This window comes from Pleurodeles waltl, chromosome 7 (assembly GCF_031143425.1).
Source record: "Pleurodeles waltl isolate 20211129_DDA chromosome 7, aPleWal1.hap1.20221129, whole genome shotgun sequence".
Lineage (NCBI taxonomy): Eukaryota > Metazoa > Chordata > Amphibia > Caudata > Salamandridae > Pleurodeles > Pleurodeles waltl.
This window is the reverse complement of record NC_090446.1, coordinates 540,521,377-540,534,181: the sequence shown is the minus strand read 5'-3', so window position 1 is coordinate 540,534,181 and position 12,805 is coordinate 540,521,377. Positions and strand designations below refer to the sequence as shown.

General features: G+C 48.9%; 1 protein-coding gene across 4 annotated transcripts in view; it reads left to right on the top strand.

Moving 5' to 3' along the window:
- Window positions 1-12,805, top strand: part of LOC138304315 (transmembrane protease serine 9-like) — a 1,357,906-nt gene that overhangs the window by 296,964 nt on the left and 1,048,137 nt on the right. For all 4 annotated transcript variants that reach the window (XM_069244270.1, XM_069244271.1, XM_069244272.1 and 1 more), the window contains one exon: window positions 2,145-2,413. In XM_069244270.1, the coding sequence (XP_069100371.1) occupies window positions 2,145-2,413 (269 nt within the window). The remainder of the gene's footprint in view (window positions 1-2,144; window positions 2,414-12,805) is intronic.

Genomic DNA, 12,805 nt, shown 5'->3' with positions numbered 1-12,805 from the left:
GAAAATGTGGTTGGTTGGTATTTGTGCAAGGAATTTTGATGGTTTGTTACCTCGTATGGGAGGATTAATGGTCACTTTGTGTCTGTGATGTGTGAGTGGATGTGTTTACATATGGAAGGATCTTGTGTGAGAGTTTGCAAATGAGCCAAAATGGATGCATCTGTGAATGGATGTGTGTAAATGAACATGATGCTGCTGCTTTTGGAGCTGCTCTCCTTGTGCACATGCTGAGCTGTAAAAAGGAGTTAGAGACCTTAAAGGGCATGTGCATCTACCTACTGGGCACCAAAGCATGATAAATCTCTGAGGTGGGAAAGCACTATTACCAAATCTCATCAAGAATCCTATACTGCACAGTGACTAGGGGTTGCCTTGTCTTATGTGCAATTTATATGTCATACCTGAGTAATAGGAGATTCTATACCAACAAGCCTGAGGACTTTGATATAAAACTGTGACTTGAACACTGCTGGCTGTGAGAGAAAAATACTTGAACGACAAATATTCTCATCTTGAAAAGATGCACGTGTACTGGACAACTTGAACTTTCCACGTAGCAGGAACAGTGTTTGTATATAGCAGATCTAATTCAAAAAGACCAGATGGTCAGTCATGGAGGTGCACGAGCGAGAGTTAAGGGAATACCATTTTGGCCCTGATATAATACCGGATTGGGGAACAGGTAATTTGTAATGGCTTTTCAAATGACAGATTTGAGAAAGACATCCTCCACTATTGTTTTTTTTTATTATTTGTTTGTTAATGTATTTATTATTCATGTATAAATGTATTTGTTAATGAGACTGGTCAATTTCAATTCAATTCAATTTCAATGAGATTGGTCAATTAAGCATGAAATGTTTGCTATAGGAACCAGGTTCTCAATACATATCCCAGAAGAAACAAGTTGGTAGACAACAAAAATAATGCTTTCAATTAAGTTGGTAAAGGGCTGGTGATACAGAGAATACATACATTTTTTGACGCAAAACCAGTCTTAGAGTGGAATTTGCATCAAAAACTATGGGTGCTTGCTCTGATCTGCACAGGTTACACCCAAGGTGTGACTCCTTGACTGAAAGAGGTGAAAGGTAGCACAAAGCGGTATTTGCACTCAGAAAAGGGTACATTAACAGGCAAAATACCTTTTCGGGTGGGAAAGTAAATCCTCTGGATGAGTTTGTGCAGCTTTGCATCACTTTGTGTGACTGCCCCGGTGCAAACCCACAGTAAATCTGTACTAAAATGTTGTAGGTGTCCACTTTGCTGATGACTACTGCAGTGATAACTGCTTTAGCAGTATGGAAGGGGTGGTTATTGTAGATGTTGCAGATGTTTAGCACTTAGGCCCATATTTATACTTTTTTAGTGCCGCATTTACGCCCCTTTTTGACGCAAAAGCGGCGCAAACTCACAAAATTCAATTGTATTTTGTAAGTTTGCACCGGTTTTGCGTCAAAAAATTACGCAAATGCGGCGCTAAAAAAGTATACATGTGGGCCTTAATATCTAGGAGAAGTGGTTGCTAGGAAGGGCTCCAGGCACATAGCAGACGGCTTGGGATGAGAGTGCAGGATGACCATTTATGGGGCGTGGGAGGGATGTGGCTGCAGTATCATGAGGGAAATAGATGATTTCCATCTTAGCAGAGTTCAACAAGAGAGAGCAGAGCACCCCAGGGTTCGGATGGCAGTGAGACAGTCAAAAACTGGAAGGGCGGGGAGAAAAACTGAAAAAGAGAAGGACATTTGTGTATCGTGTGTGTGGAAATGATATGAAAAAAGAAAGAAACCAAACGAGGACATAATGGTACACAGAGAGGTCGTATAGAGTGAGAAAAGCACTGGGCAGGAACCTAAACCTTCTGGGACATCAACTAGTAATGGCTCGGCAAGCCTCCTGTGAGTACAGCGTTTAATACTACTGACTCCCGTCATCATATACCTCTTTTTAAGAAATGCCCTTAGTGATTCGTTTCAAGCTTTCTATTAGATATGTGTATTATATTATTCTAAAATGAGAAAGCATGTGCTCTCTATATGTGGGAGTGAGGACCCCATGTCTGCATATTCAGGTCAGACATCTTCTAACTTAAAATATTATTGTCACCTGAAGATTAATGCGACTGAAATGTTATCTTTTAGGAACAGAAACGTGGATCCGAGCTATTTGCAGGTTCTCACCGGAGGACCAGCGCTATACGGCTATGGGTATTCTTACCCGAGACACAGTGTAACAGGCATCTACATCCATGAGAACTACACAGACTCAGAGCCCGGCTTTGACGTCGCCCTTCTTCAGGTGTTCCCAAACTTCATCTTCAACGTGAACACCCAGCCCATCTGCCTGCCCTACAGCAGCCACCAGTTCCAGCCTACATCGCAGTGCTGGTCGACCTGGTGGCGTAACATAGGTATGAGAGCGTCAAATTCCTTCCTGGGAGAGGCATGATCCTAGGATGTTTTGATTTCCATTAGAAGATCGGCTAACAAACTGGGGGATCTGTTGAAATATGTTTGCCATTAAATCTTATTCATCGGTTATGTTACGTCTTGTTGTTTTAGGTTATGATATTTATGGGAACGTGTTGAACGTTCTTAGATAAAAAAGGCAATGACCTGCAGGTCAGGAGTTCGAATCCTTATAATGTCGACCTTGCGTTCCATCCTTCCATACATTGGGTGATAGCAACATGTGCTATTTACAGCGCTTGTTAGCTCTGGTCTGGATGATAGGGAAACTGTGGGTGGAAACGAAAGCAAACAATGATCCAGGAATCCTTCCCGTTTTCTATGGTTTCTAGTACTTACCTTTCTCACAGCTGTTTAGCATGAATTGTTTGTTGCTTGAGTGACGAAAAATGAGTCACACAGTTACATGTGATGCCATCTGCTGTCAAAGGGTGCCTTCTCTCTCTTCCACTACCTCTGGCATTTTGTTTAAATTGATAAGAAAATGAAGGGACCATCTAAAGCAAAAGAACACTAGGGCTCCAGATTTACTAGCTTTGTGCTGAATTAGTGTCATTTTTTTTCCTGCTAATTCAGCGCAAACCTAACTCCATATTTATACTTTGGTGATAGACTGGTCTAGTGCCAAAGTTATGGAGTTAAAGTCATTTTTTGCTAGCGGGAAACTACCTTGCATCAATGAGATGCAAGGTAGGCGTTCCCAGGCAAAAAATGACTCTAAGGCGTGGCGCCCTACTTATCCCCCGTGCAAAAATTGTGCACAGGAGGGAGGCAGGCCTAAATAATGGCGCTAAGCTTGCTTAGCGCCCTTATTTAATGCCTGGGTCAGCGCAGGCGTTATGGGACCTGTGGGCCCATTTCCATGGTAGAACACCATGGAATGAGTCCACAGGCGTCCTCCCGTGGCCCCAAGGACACTCCCACCCACACCAGAGGGACAGCGGAGGATGGGGGACCCCATCCCAGGTAAGTATTGGTAGGTAGAAGTAAGGCCCATATTTATACTTTTTGACGCACAACTGCGCCAACGCAGTTGTGCGTCAAAAATTTTACTGCCGGCTAACGCCATTCCAACGCGCCATGCGGGCGCCTTATTTATGGAATGACGTTAGCCGGCTCTGCGGACTGGTGTGCATCAAAAAAAATGACTCACACCAGGCAGCGCCGGCGTATGGGAAAATGGGGGTTGTGCGTAAAAAAATGGGGCAAGTCAGGTCTGAGGCAAAATTCAGGCCTCAAACCGGATTTGCGCCATTTTTTTTGACGCCCAACCTCCATTGACATGACTCCTGTCTTAGCAAAGACAGGAGTCATGCCCCCTTGCCCAATGGCCATGCCCAGGGGACTTTTGTCCCCTGGGCATGGTCATTGGGCATAGTGGCATGTAGGGGGACCCAAATCTGGCCCCCCTATGACACTTAAAAAAAACGAAAAAAAATACTTACCCCAACTTACCTCAACTTCTCTGGGATGGGTTCTTCCATCCTTGGGTGTCCTCCTGGGGTGGGCAAGGGTGGCAGGGGGTGTCCCTGGGGGCAGGGGAGGGCACCTCTGGGCTCCTTCCGAGCCCACAGGTCCCTTAACGCCTGCCCTGACCCAGGCGTTAAAAAACGGCACCCATCAGGCTGTGCGACGTTTTTTAAGGCCCACCCCCTCCTGTGCGTCAAAATGACATCAGAGTATAAATATGGGGCACAGGCCTTAAAGTCATTTTTTGGAAGGGAACGCCTACCTTGCATATAATTAACGCAAGGCTGGTTCCCCCTTCCAAAAAATGACGCACATGGTGGAATTTTGACGCCCGCGGGGTCGGACGTCAAAGTATAAATATGGGGCAGGGTTTGCACCGATTGTGCGTCAACATTTTTGGCGCACATTCAGCGCAAACAGAGTATAAATATGCCCCTAAGTATTTTGCTTTTTTTTAAAAATGTCATTGGGGGCCCTGAAATGGGCCCCCCTACATGGCACTGGGTGCAATGGCCATGCCCATGGGATCCTTGTCCCCTGTGCTGGCTATTGGGGTGGTGGGCATGACTCCTGCCTTTTATAAGACAGGAGTCATGTGGTATGGTAGGTTTTGCGTCAAGAAATGATGCTGGGCTGGTTAGAGTCATCATTTTCTCTAACCAGCCTCACGTCATTTTTTGGTGCAAAACCCCCTTCTCCCATACCGCCACCCCTACCCGGCTAACGTCATTTTCCTTGACATTAGCCCACCCTTTGCGCCGGATTGCGCCATTCCATAAATAAGACGCCCGGCCGGCGTCTTGGAATGGCGCTAGCCGGCAATAAACTTTTTCACGTGAAACTGCGTTAGCGCAGTTTTGCATGAAAAAGTAAAAATATGGGCCTAAGGGGCATATTTAAGAGCAGCTCGTGCCTCATTGTGCCATATTAGTGTAATTGTTTGTTACGCTAATGTGGCCCAACGAGGCCAAAATCGCCACGCCAAATTTACAAAGTGGCGCAATGCATGCATTGCAGCACTTTGTAACCACTTGCGCTACATAATGCCTGCGCCAAGCATAATTTATGCCGGGGGGAGTTCCCCCGTTAGGTGGGCCGAATAAATGGTGCAAAGAAATCATGAAGATTTCTTTGTGTCATTTTTTTCTGCATTTTCAAAGGGTGCATGCCATTGTTTTCAATGAGCCCATATGTACTGTTCAGGGTTAGCTCCAAAATGTTGGCGTTAACCCTGAACAGTACAACAATAGGGTCAGAAATTCTGACAATATTGCCCTCGAACCTGTGCCATTGTGCTCCATATTTCAAATATGGTGCACACATGGTGGCGGTAGGGGGGAGCTAAGGGCCGCCAGAAAAGTGGCACTACATGCAATATAGCGCCACTTTTCTTAAATTTGGCCCCAAATGTTTTCTCCCATTCAGCATGATTTTCCACATCAACATTTCTCCCATTCGGCATGGATTTCCACCTCCTCCTTAGCGACTTATGCAGAAGGTGCATGGTGGAAGAGGTTACCTTGTACAAATCTGCAGAAGAGCTGTCAGTAAGGTAGCAGCAACTATCACTTTGTGATCGTTAGAGTCAATCAAGTTGTTTGCAGACCAATAATTAGTTGTCAGAATATAGAAAATAGAAAATACAAAAGATACAAAAAGTTAATTAACCACTGTGAGGGTGTATGCCCCTGGCCGGTGGGTCCATGTCTATGTGGCATCCACCATCTTATAGAGGCTGGGTTGGGAGGCGGTGCCCTTATGTGGTTTTGCTCCTTCTTTCTCAACTGGTCTAAACTCCTTATCAATTTAATGTCAAAAGCTTAGAATTTGGGGGCATATTTATACTCCTTTTGCACTGAATTTGCGTCATTTCTTTTTACACAAATTCGGTGCAAAACCAACCCCATATTTATATTTTGATGCTAGACCCGTCTAACGTCAAAATTTTGCAGTTTGCACCATTTTTTAGATGCGTGAACCTACCTTGTGTCAATGAGATGCAAGGTAGGCGTTCCCATCTAAAAAATGGTGCCAACCCCATAGTCCCATATTTATCCCCCCGTACAAAAATGACGCACGGGTGGGGGGAGGGGCTAAATAATGGTGCAAAGCTTTCTTTGCACCATTATTTAACGCCTGGGTCAGACCAGGCGCTGGGGGACCTGTGGACCCATTTCCATAGTTGAACACCATGGAATAGGTCCACAGGTGCCCTCCTCAAGCCCCAGGAACACCCACACCAAAGGGACACCGGAGGATGGGGGACCCCATCCCAGGTAAGTAGGGTAAGTAAAGGTAAGTATTTTTTTTTATTTTATTAAAGTGCCATCGGGGGCCCAACTTGGCACAGGGTGCATTGGCCATGCTCAGGAGACCCTTGTCCCCTGTGCTGGCCATTGGGGTGGTGGGCATGACTCCTGTATTTTCTTAGACATGAGTCATGTGGTATGGATGTTTTTGCATCAGAAAATGACGCTAGGCTGGTTAGAGACATTTTTTTTGCCTCTAACCAGCCTAACGTCATTTTTTTGTGCAAAACCCCCTTCTTCCATACCGCCATCCCCACCCGGCTAACCTTATTTTTTTTAATGCTAGCCCAATCTGTGCGCCGGATTGCGCCATTCCATAAATTTGGTGCCTGGCTGGCGTCCTGGAATGGTACAAGCCGGCACTGTACTTTTTGACGTAAAACTGCGCAAGCACAGTTTTGCATCAAAAAGTATAAATATGGGCCTTGGTGTCCCTCAGAGCATAGCATTGTGCTACACCCTGTTTAATATATATATACATATACATTGTGTATAGAGTGTAGCACAATATATATGAAAGAGACTTCTAGCTGCAGATTCCTTCCCTTAGAATTATCCCCAGGTGTCAGTCTGGATCTGGAAATTTTCATGAGCAGTACCCCTGCGCACTGGTAGGTGATGTTGTTGGGCTCCATGTGGCGTCATCGGCCATACCGGAATAGACGTGTTCGGTACCTATATAGGCACCACCCCAGCGCACTGACGTCAGTTCTTTTCTTTCTGCACCAGTCAGCGCAGATCTGGAGAACAGCTAACCCCAGTCAATTTCCGACTGACATTTGTTTGACCCTTTTGTTGAAGATTTTTGAGTCTTCGGGCCAGATTTAAGAAAATGCAGTCCCTCATGCCCCCTTACTGCCATCATGTGTGCGTCATATTTAATATACGGTGCACCATGGTGCAGGATAGGGGCAATAGGGTCAAAATTTATAACGCTATTGATGTACTCTGCAGGATTAGTGCCAGCATTTTGGCGCTAATCCTGCAGAACACATAGGAGCCCATTATAAATAATGGTATGCCCCCTTTTAACTCCTGCCCTCTTAGATCTCTTTGCACCAATTTTTTGTCCCCCCCCCCTCTTAAAGCTGCCCCTTAGTTCCCTTGTGTGGCAGGGATGTCTACAAGAAAGGCTAGTTTCAAGCCCTCTGGTACCCATCATTGGCACATGTTGGAGCCACACATTGTATGCCTTTGGTGCTTTGAGCATGACCATGATGCCAAGAACTGTTTTGGTTGTTGTGCTATGCATCCCAAGGCCTTGAGGAGTGCTCACTCAAGCTTCTTGCTGCTCAACATGCAAGGCAGCGACTGTCTCAATCCCAGTCAAGAGGAAGGTCACAGGATCAGTTGCAGAGCCTCTCCAATGAGAAGAGGGAGCGTCAGAATTCAAGGCCTAGTTGATCTTGCACCTGGACTGTCTCTGGGCCACCTGACTTTCCTGGAGCTGGAGAAACCCAACTTGGTGAATTTTATGTGGCAATATACCTCGTATTTGGGTGATCCACCACCAGAGGAGCACCTCCGGGCCCTGCGGGCTTGGGAGGAGCTCTTTTTGGTCTTCTGCCGGTGGGTTCCCCCCCGGCGTCAGTCAGGCACCTCTGATCCATAGACATTTCCTGGCACTAGCTTCACTGCCAATGTCCTCAGTGCCCTTCAGCGCAGTCCCCATACTCATCCCCGACTCCTATACGGAGCTCAGTGGGCATCGTCTGATGCCGATTTCTTACACCAGCTGGGGACAAACCACCCAGGACAGAGCTTTTGCCCTATTCCTTTGGGCTCAGACTTGGGGATGAATGAGGGGGCCCTGGACCCTGATGAATAAAAGCCCTTAAATGCCACCAATGACACCTGGTCTGAAGATTTTGCTGCTGCATATGGACTGAATACTTCCCTTGATACTGGCTTGGTGGCTCCTGATACCATGGCTATGAAGGAAGGAGCCTCATTTGCTATGGTGGTGAAAAAAGCCGCTGAGGTCCTAGAACTTCAGCTACACACTGTGCCTGTGAGGTCCTAGACCTTCTGCTGCCCACTGTGGCTGTCAAGAAGATTCTCTTGACTGAGGTGCTACTGCCAGGGTTCACCACAACTGAACTGCTTCTCCTGCTTAACAAAGCCCTCATGGATGTCCTACTTCACACCTGGTCCAAGCCCTGAGGAGGAGCCCCTGTGAATAGGTCGATTGCCCGCCCAAAGGGACCACAGTTTCCTCACAACACACCCCACCATGGAGATCTTGGTGGTCTAAGCCTCCATTTCCAAACGAAATCCTAGTGCATTCCCTGGACAGGGAATCCAAGAGACTGGATACCTTGGGGAAGAAGATGTTCTCTTCTGCCAGCTTAGTAGTGCAGTCGGTGAACACTTTATCCCCTTTGGGCGGGAGAGACACAGCTAAGTTCGCCTCATGCTGTGGGATGGATACAACAGACTAGCTAGGCAGAGCAGTTTAATTGTCGGTGGCCTTACGCTGCCACTCCTGGCGGAGGACGACTGCTGTTTTTGGTGATATCTAGTCCTCAGTCATGGATATGCCTCTTGATGGCTCCCATCTCTTTGGAGACAAGCGCTGGAGCTCTTCAAGGACAGCAGGGCTGGTGCCTCGTCAACCTCTGCCAACCATCCACTCCTTTCGTGGCCATGGAAGGGGCTTCCAGCCTCATCTCCAACTGCCGAGCCTTCACAGACAGCAGACTTCTCAGTCCTTGTGTGGCAAGGACACAGCATTGACAGGCCTCGTGGGTCAGATAGCCAAAGGTCGGGCCAGCCCACCACCCCCCCTCGGCAGCCACAGCTTCCAAGCCCCGTTAGTTTGCCCTGTGACTATCTTGGGCACCCAGTGGGGAGCAGGATATGCCATCACCTGCACCACTGGAGGTCAATTGTAAGAGGCTGGCCTGGTTTGCAGTGGGTACCAAAGGTACTTACACCTTATACCAGCTCCAGTTATCCCTTATTAGTGAAATGTAGGCAGTGTCTAGAAGCCTAGGAGTAGCTGTAGCTGAGCAGCTAAGGCTTATCTAGGAGACATACAAATCTCTTGCAATACCACTGTGGTTACACAGTACTCATACTCATGAAAGAAAATACTCAGTGTTACAAAAATAAAGGTACTTTATTTTTACTGACACAATGCCAAAAATACCTTAGAGACTATGGCCCTCATTCTGACCTTGGCGGTCGGCGGAGAGGCGGCGGTCGGACCGCGAACAGACCGGCGGTCAGAAAAATGGCATTCTGACCGCGGCGGTCACCGCCGCGATCGACCGCCACTTCCCCACTCCGACCGCCACGGCGGTCATGACCGCCAGGCTGGAGTTTGCGCACTCCGGCCCGGCGGTCGTCCCAAGACCGCCAACGGTATCATGACCCTGCCTACCGCCGCGGTTTCTTGCGGTCGGGAACCGCCATGCGAACCATGGCGGTAAGCACTATCGGGGCCAGGGAATTCCTTCCCTGGCACTGATAGGGGTCTCCCACACCCCCCACTACCCACCCGAGTCCTCCCCCACACCCTCCACCCCCCTGCCACCCCCCAGAGGTGGTACGAACCCCCTCCCCACCCCCACCCCGACATGCACATACATGCACCCCGACATGCACACACCCCCAACATGCACATATACACACCCCCTACACACACATACACAACGGGGACACATACCCGTACACATACATGCAGACATGCGCACCTGCCGAACAGCACACATTACCCATAGACACAGCAGCACCCCCCGCCCGCATACACGCACTCACACACCCCCTCTACACACTCACACGCACACCCCCATGCACGCCCACATCACACAACACCCCCCCTCCCCCTCACCTCACGGACGGTCAACTTACCTTGTGCGTTGGTCCTCCGGGAGGCGACGGGAGCCATGGGGAGGTGACCGCCAACAGAACACCGCCAACAGAAGACCGCCACACAGATATGTGGGTCGTAATTCTGTGGGCGGTGTTCTGCTGGCGTGGCGGTGGAGGTTGACCAGTCTCCACTTTTCCGCTGACCGCCAGTGTGGCTGCTGGCGGTTTCCCGGCAGAACGCTCCCAGCGGTCGGAATGCGCACAGCGGCATACCGCCGCGGTCGGCGGTCTTCACCGCGGCGGTAACTCGGCGGTCTCGCGAAAAGACCGCCAAGGTCAGAATGAGGGCCTATATTCCCTTAGGAGGTAAGTCATTTACACAGTATATACACTAGAATGTAGAAATAGATGTAAAAACAGTTAGAAAACAGTGAAAATAGTGAAAATCACAATAGGTTGCAATGGCCTTAGGGGGAACACAAACCATATACTAAAACAGTGGAATACGAAAGTCGGTCTCCCATCTAGGCAAGTTTAGTGTGTAGAGGGGCGCTGGGAGTGTAAGAAAACACCAAAGGTAAGTACTAGAACCCACCCCAGAGCCCAGGAAAACAGGAGTAAATCACAGTAAGTTTCCCAGAACACACAAGAAGTTGTGATAGAAGATTATGCAAGTATCTGAAGAGACTGCAAGACACCAACGATGGATTCCTGGAACTGAAGACCTATGGAAGAAGGTGACCAAGTCCAAGAAGCACTGAAGTGTCCAGAGAGAACACGAGCCCCTACTAACCCAGATGAAGGTGCAAAAGAAGAACCACCAGTGAGAAGACAAAGTCAGTTGTGCATTCAAGAAGACAGATGCGGGTTCCTGGTTGGTGCAGAAGATGTCCCACGCCAGATAGATGATTGCATTCTGCTTTGCATCGCTGGATTCCGCCAACATGCCTTGGAACACGCAAAGCTTGCGGTTAGCAGAAAATGGCGCTGCCCGGGACCAGGAGTGACTTGGTGGCCTCTACCCAGGAGGGGGAGACAGACGAGGTTCTCAGCAACTTAGAGAGTCCTCAGAAGACCGGGCAGCAGGCACAGGAGTCCCACAGCATGGGGACAAACAAGGTGCAAATGGAGGCCCATGGAGCCTGACACAAAGGGATCCCACGCCACCGGAGAACCCCCTCAAGAAGCTGTGCTTAACAGGAAGGAGTGCTGGGGGCCAGAGCTGTGCTGTGCAAGAAGAACTTCATGTAAGGTTGCACACAAGACTTGGCAAGTGCAAATCACATGGTGCACAGGGGTACTGTCTTGCGTGGAAAGGCAAGCTCTTACCTCCACCAAAGATGGACTGCTGGACCTTAGGACCAACGGGGCAACTTTAGTCTACCACTTCATCAGCAGAGGGGACCCACGCCACCGGTGATCGCTGCAGAGGGATACCTGCTGAAGCAGGGAAGTGACTCCTTCACTTCAAGGGAGATTCCTTCAGTTCTTCTGGTGGAGGCTGAAGAGAGGTAGTCCTCGGAGGATGCACGACCTGGAAACAGTTGCAGTTGCTGGCAGGAGCTGAAGATACAATGTTGCAGAAGTCGTCTTTGCTTCTTTGTTGCTGTTTGTAGAATTCCTTGAGGGTTCAGCTGTGGTTCCGTTGGTAGAAGATGAAGTAAAGGATGCAGAGGATTCCTGCTGGAGTCTTGCAATCAGAATCTGAGGAAACACCCAGAGGAGAGACCCTAAATAGGCCAGAAAGGGGAATTGGTCAGCTACACAGGTAAGCACGTATCAGGGGAGGGCTCTGACGTCACCTGCTGGCACTGGCCACTCATATGCTCCCAGAGTGCCCCACCACCTTGGAATCCAAGATCGCAAAACTCAGGGACACTCTGGAGGAGCCCTGGGCACCACCCCTGGGGTGGAGATGGACAGCGGAGTGGTCACTCCCCTTTCCTTTGTCCAGTTTCACTCCAGAGCAGGAACTGGGGGTCCCTGAGCCGATGTAGACTGTATTCTGCAAGGAGGGCACCATCTGTGCTCTTCAAAGCATTTCCTGAGGCTCTGGAAGGCTACCCCTCCCATGCCTGTAACACCTGTATCTAAAGGGAGAGGGTGTAACACCCCTCTCCCAAAGGAAATGCTTTTTTTCTGCCTTCCTGGGCTTGAGCTGCTCAAGCAACAGGAGGGCAGAAACCTGTCTGTGAGGTGACAGCAGCTGGGGCTGCCTGGAAAACCTCAGAAGGTTGGTATGGCAGTACTGGGGGTCCACTGTGGAGCCCCCAGAGTTCATGGAATTGTAAAACCAATACTAGAATCAGTGTTGGGGTACAATTCCCAGATGTTAGACACCTTACATGGCCATATTCAGAGGTACCATTGTGAAGCTGGACCTAGGTATTGACCTATGTCCAGTGCACGTGTAAAATGGCATCCCACACTCACGTAGACTGGAAAAATGGTCCTGGAAGATGTGGGGGTACCTCTGCTAGTGCAGGGGTGCCCTCACACACAGGTACTTTGCACCTAGCTTTCGGGGTTGGAAGGCCTGCCATATAGGTGACTTATAAGTGATCTGGTGCTGTGCAAATGACTGTGAAATGGTAGATGCTGCATTTCACACAAGCTGCAATGGCAGTCCTGCAGAAGCCTTTGCATGGGCTCCCTATGGGTGGAAAAAGTAATGCTGCAGCCCAAAGGGATCCCCTGGAACCCCAATGCCCTGGGTACCTAGGTACCATAAGCTAGGGA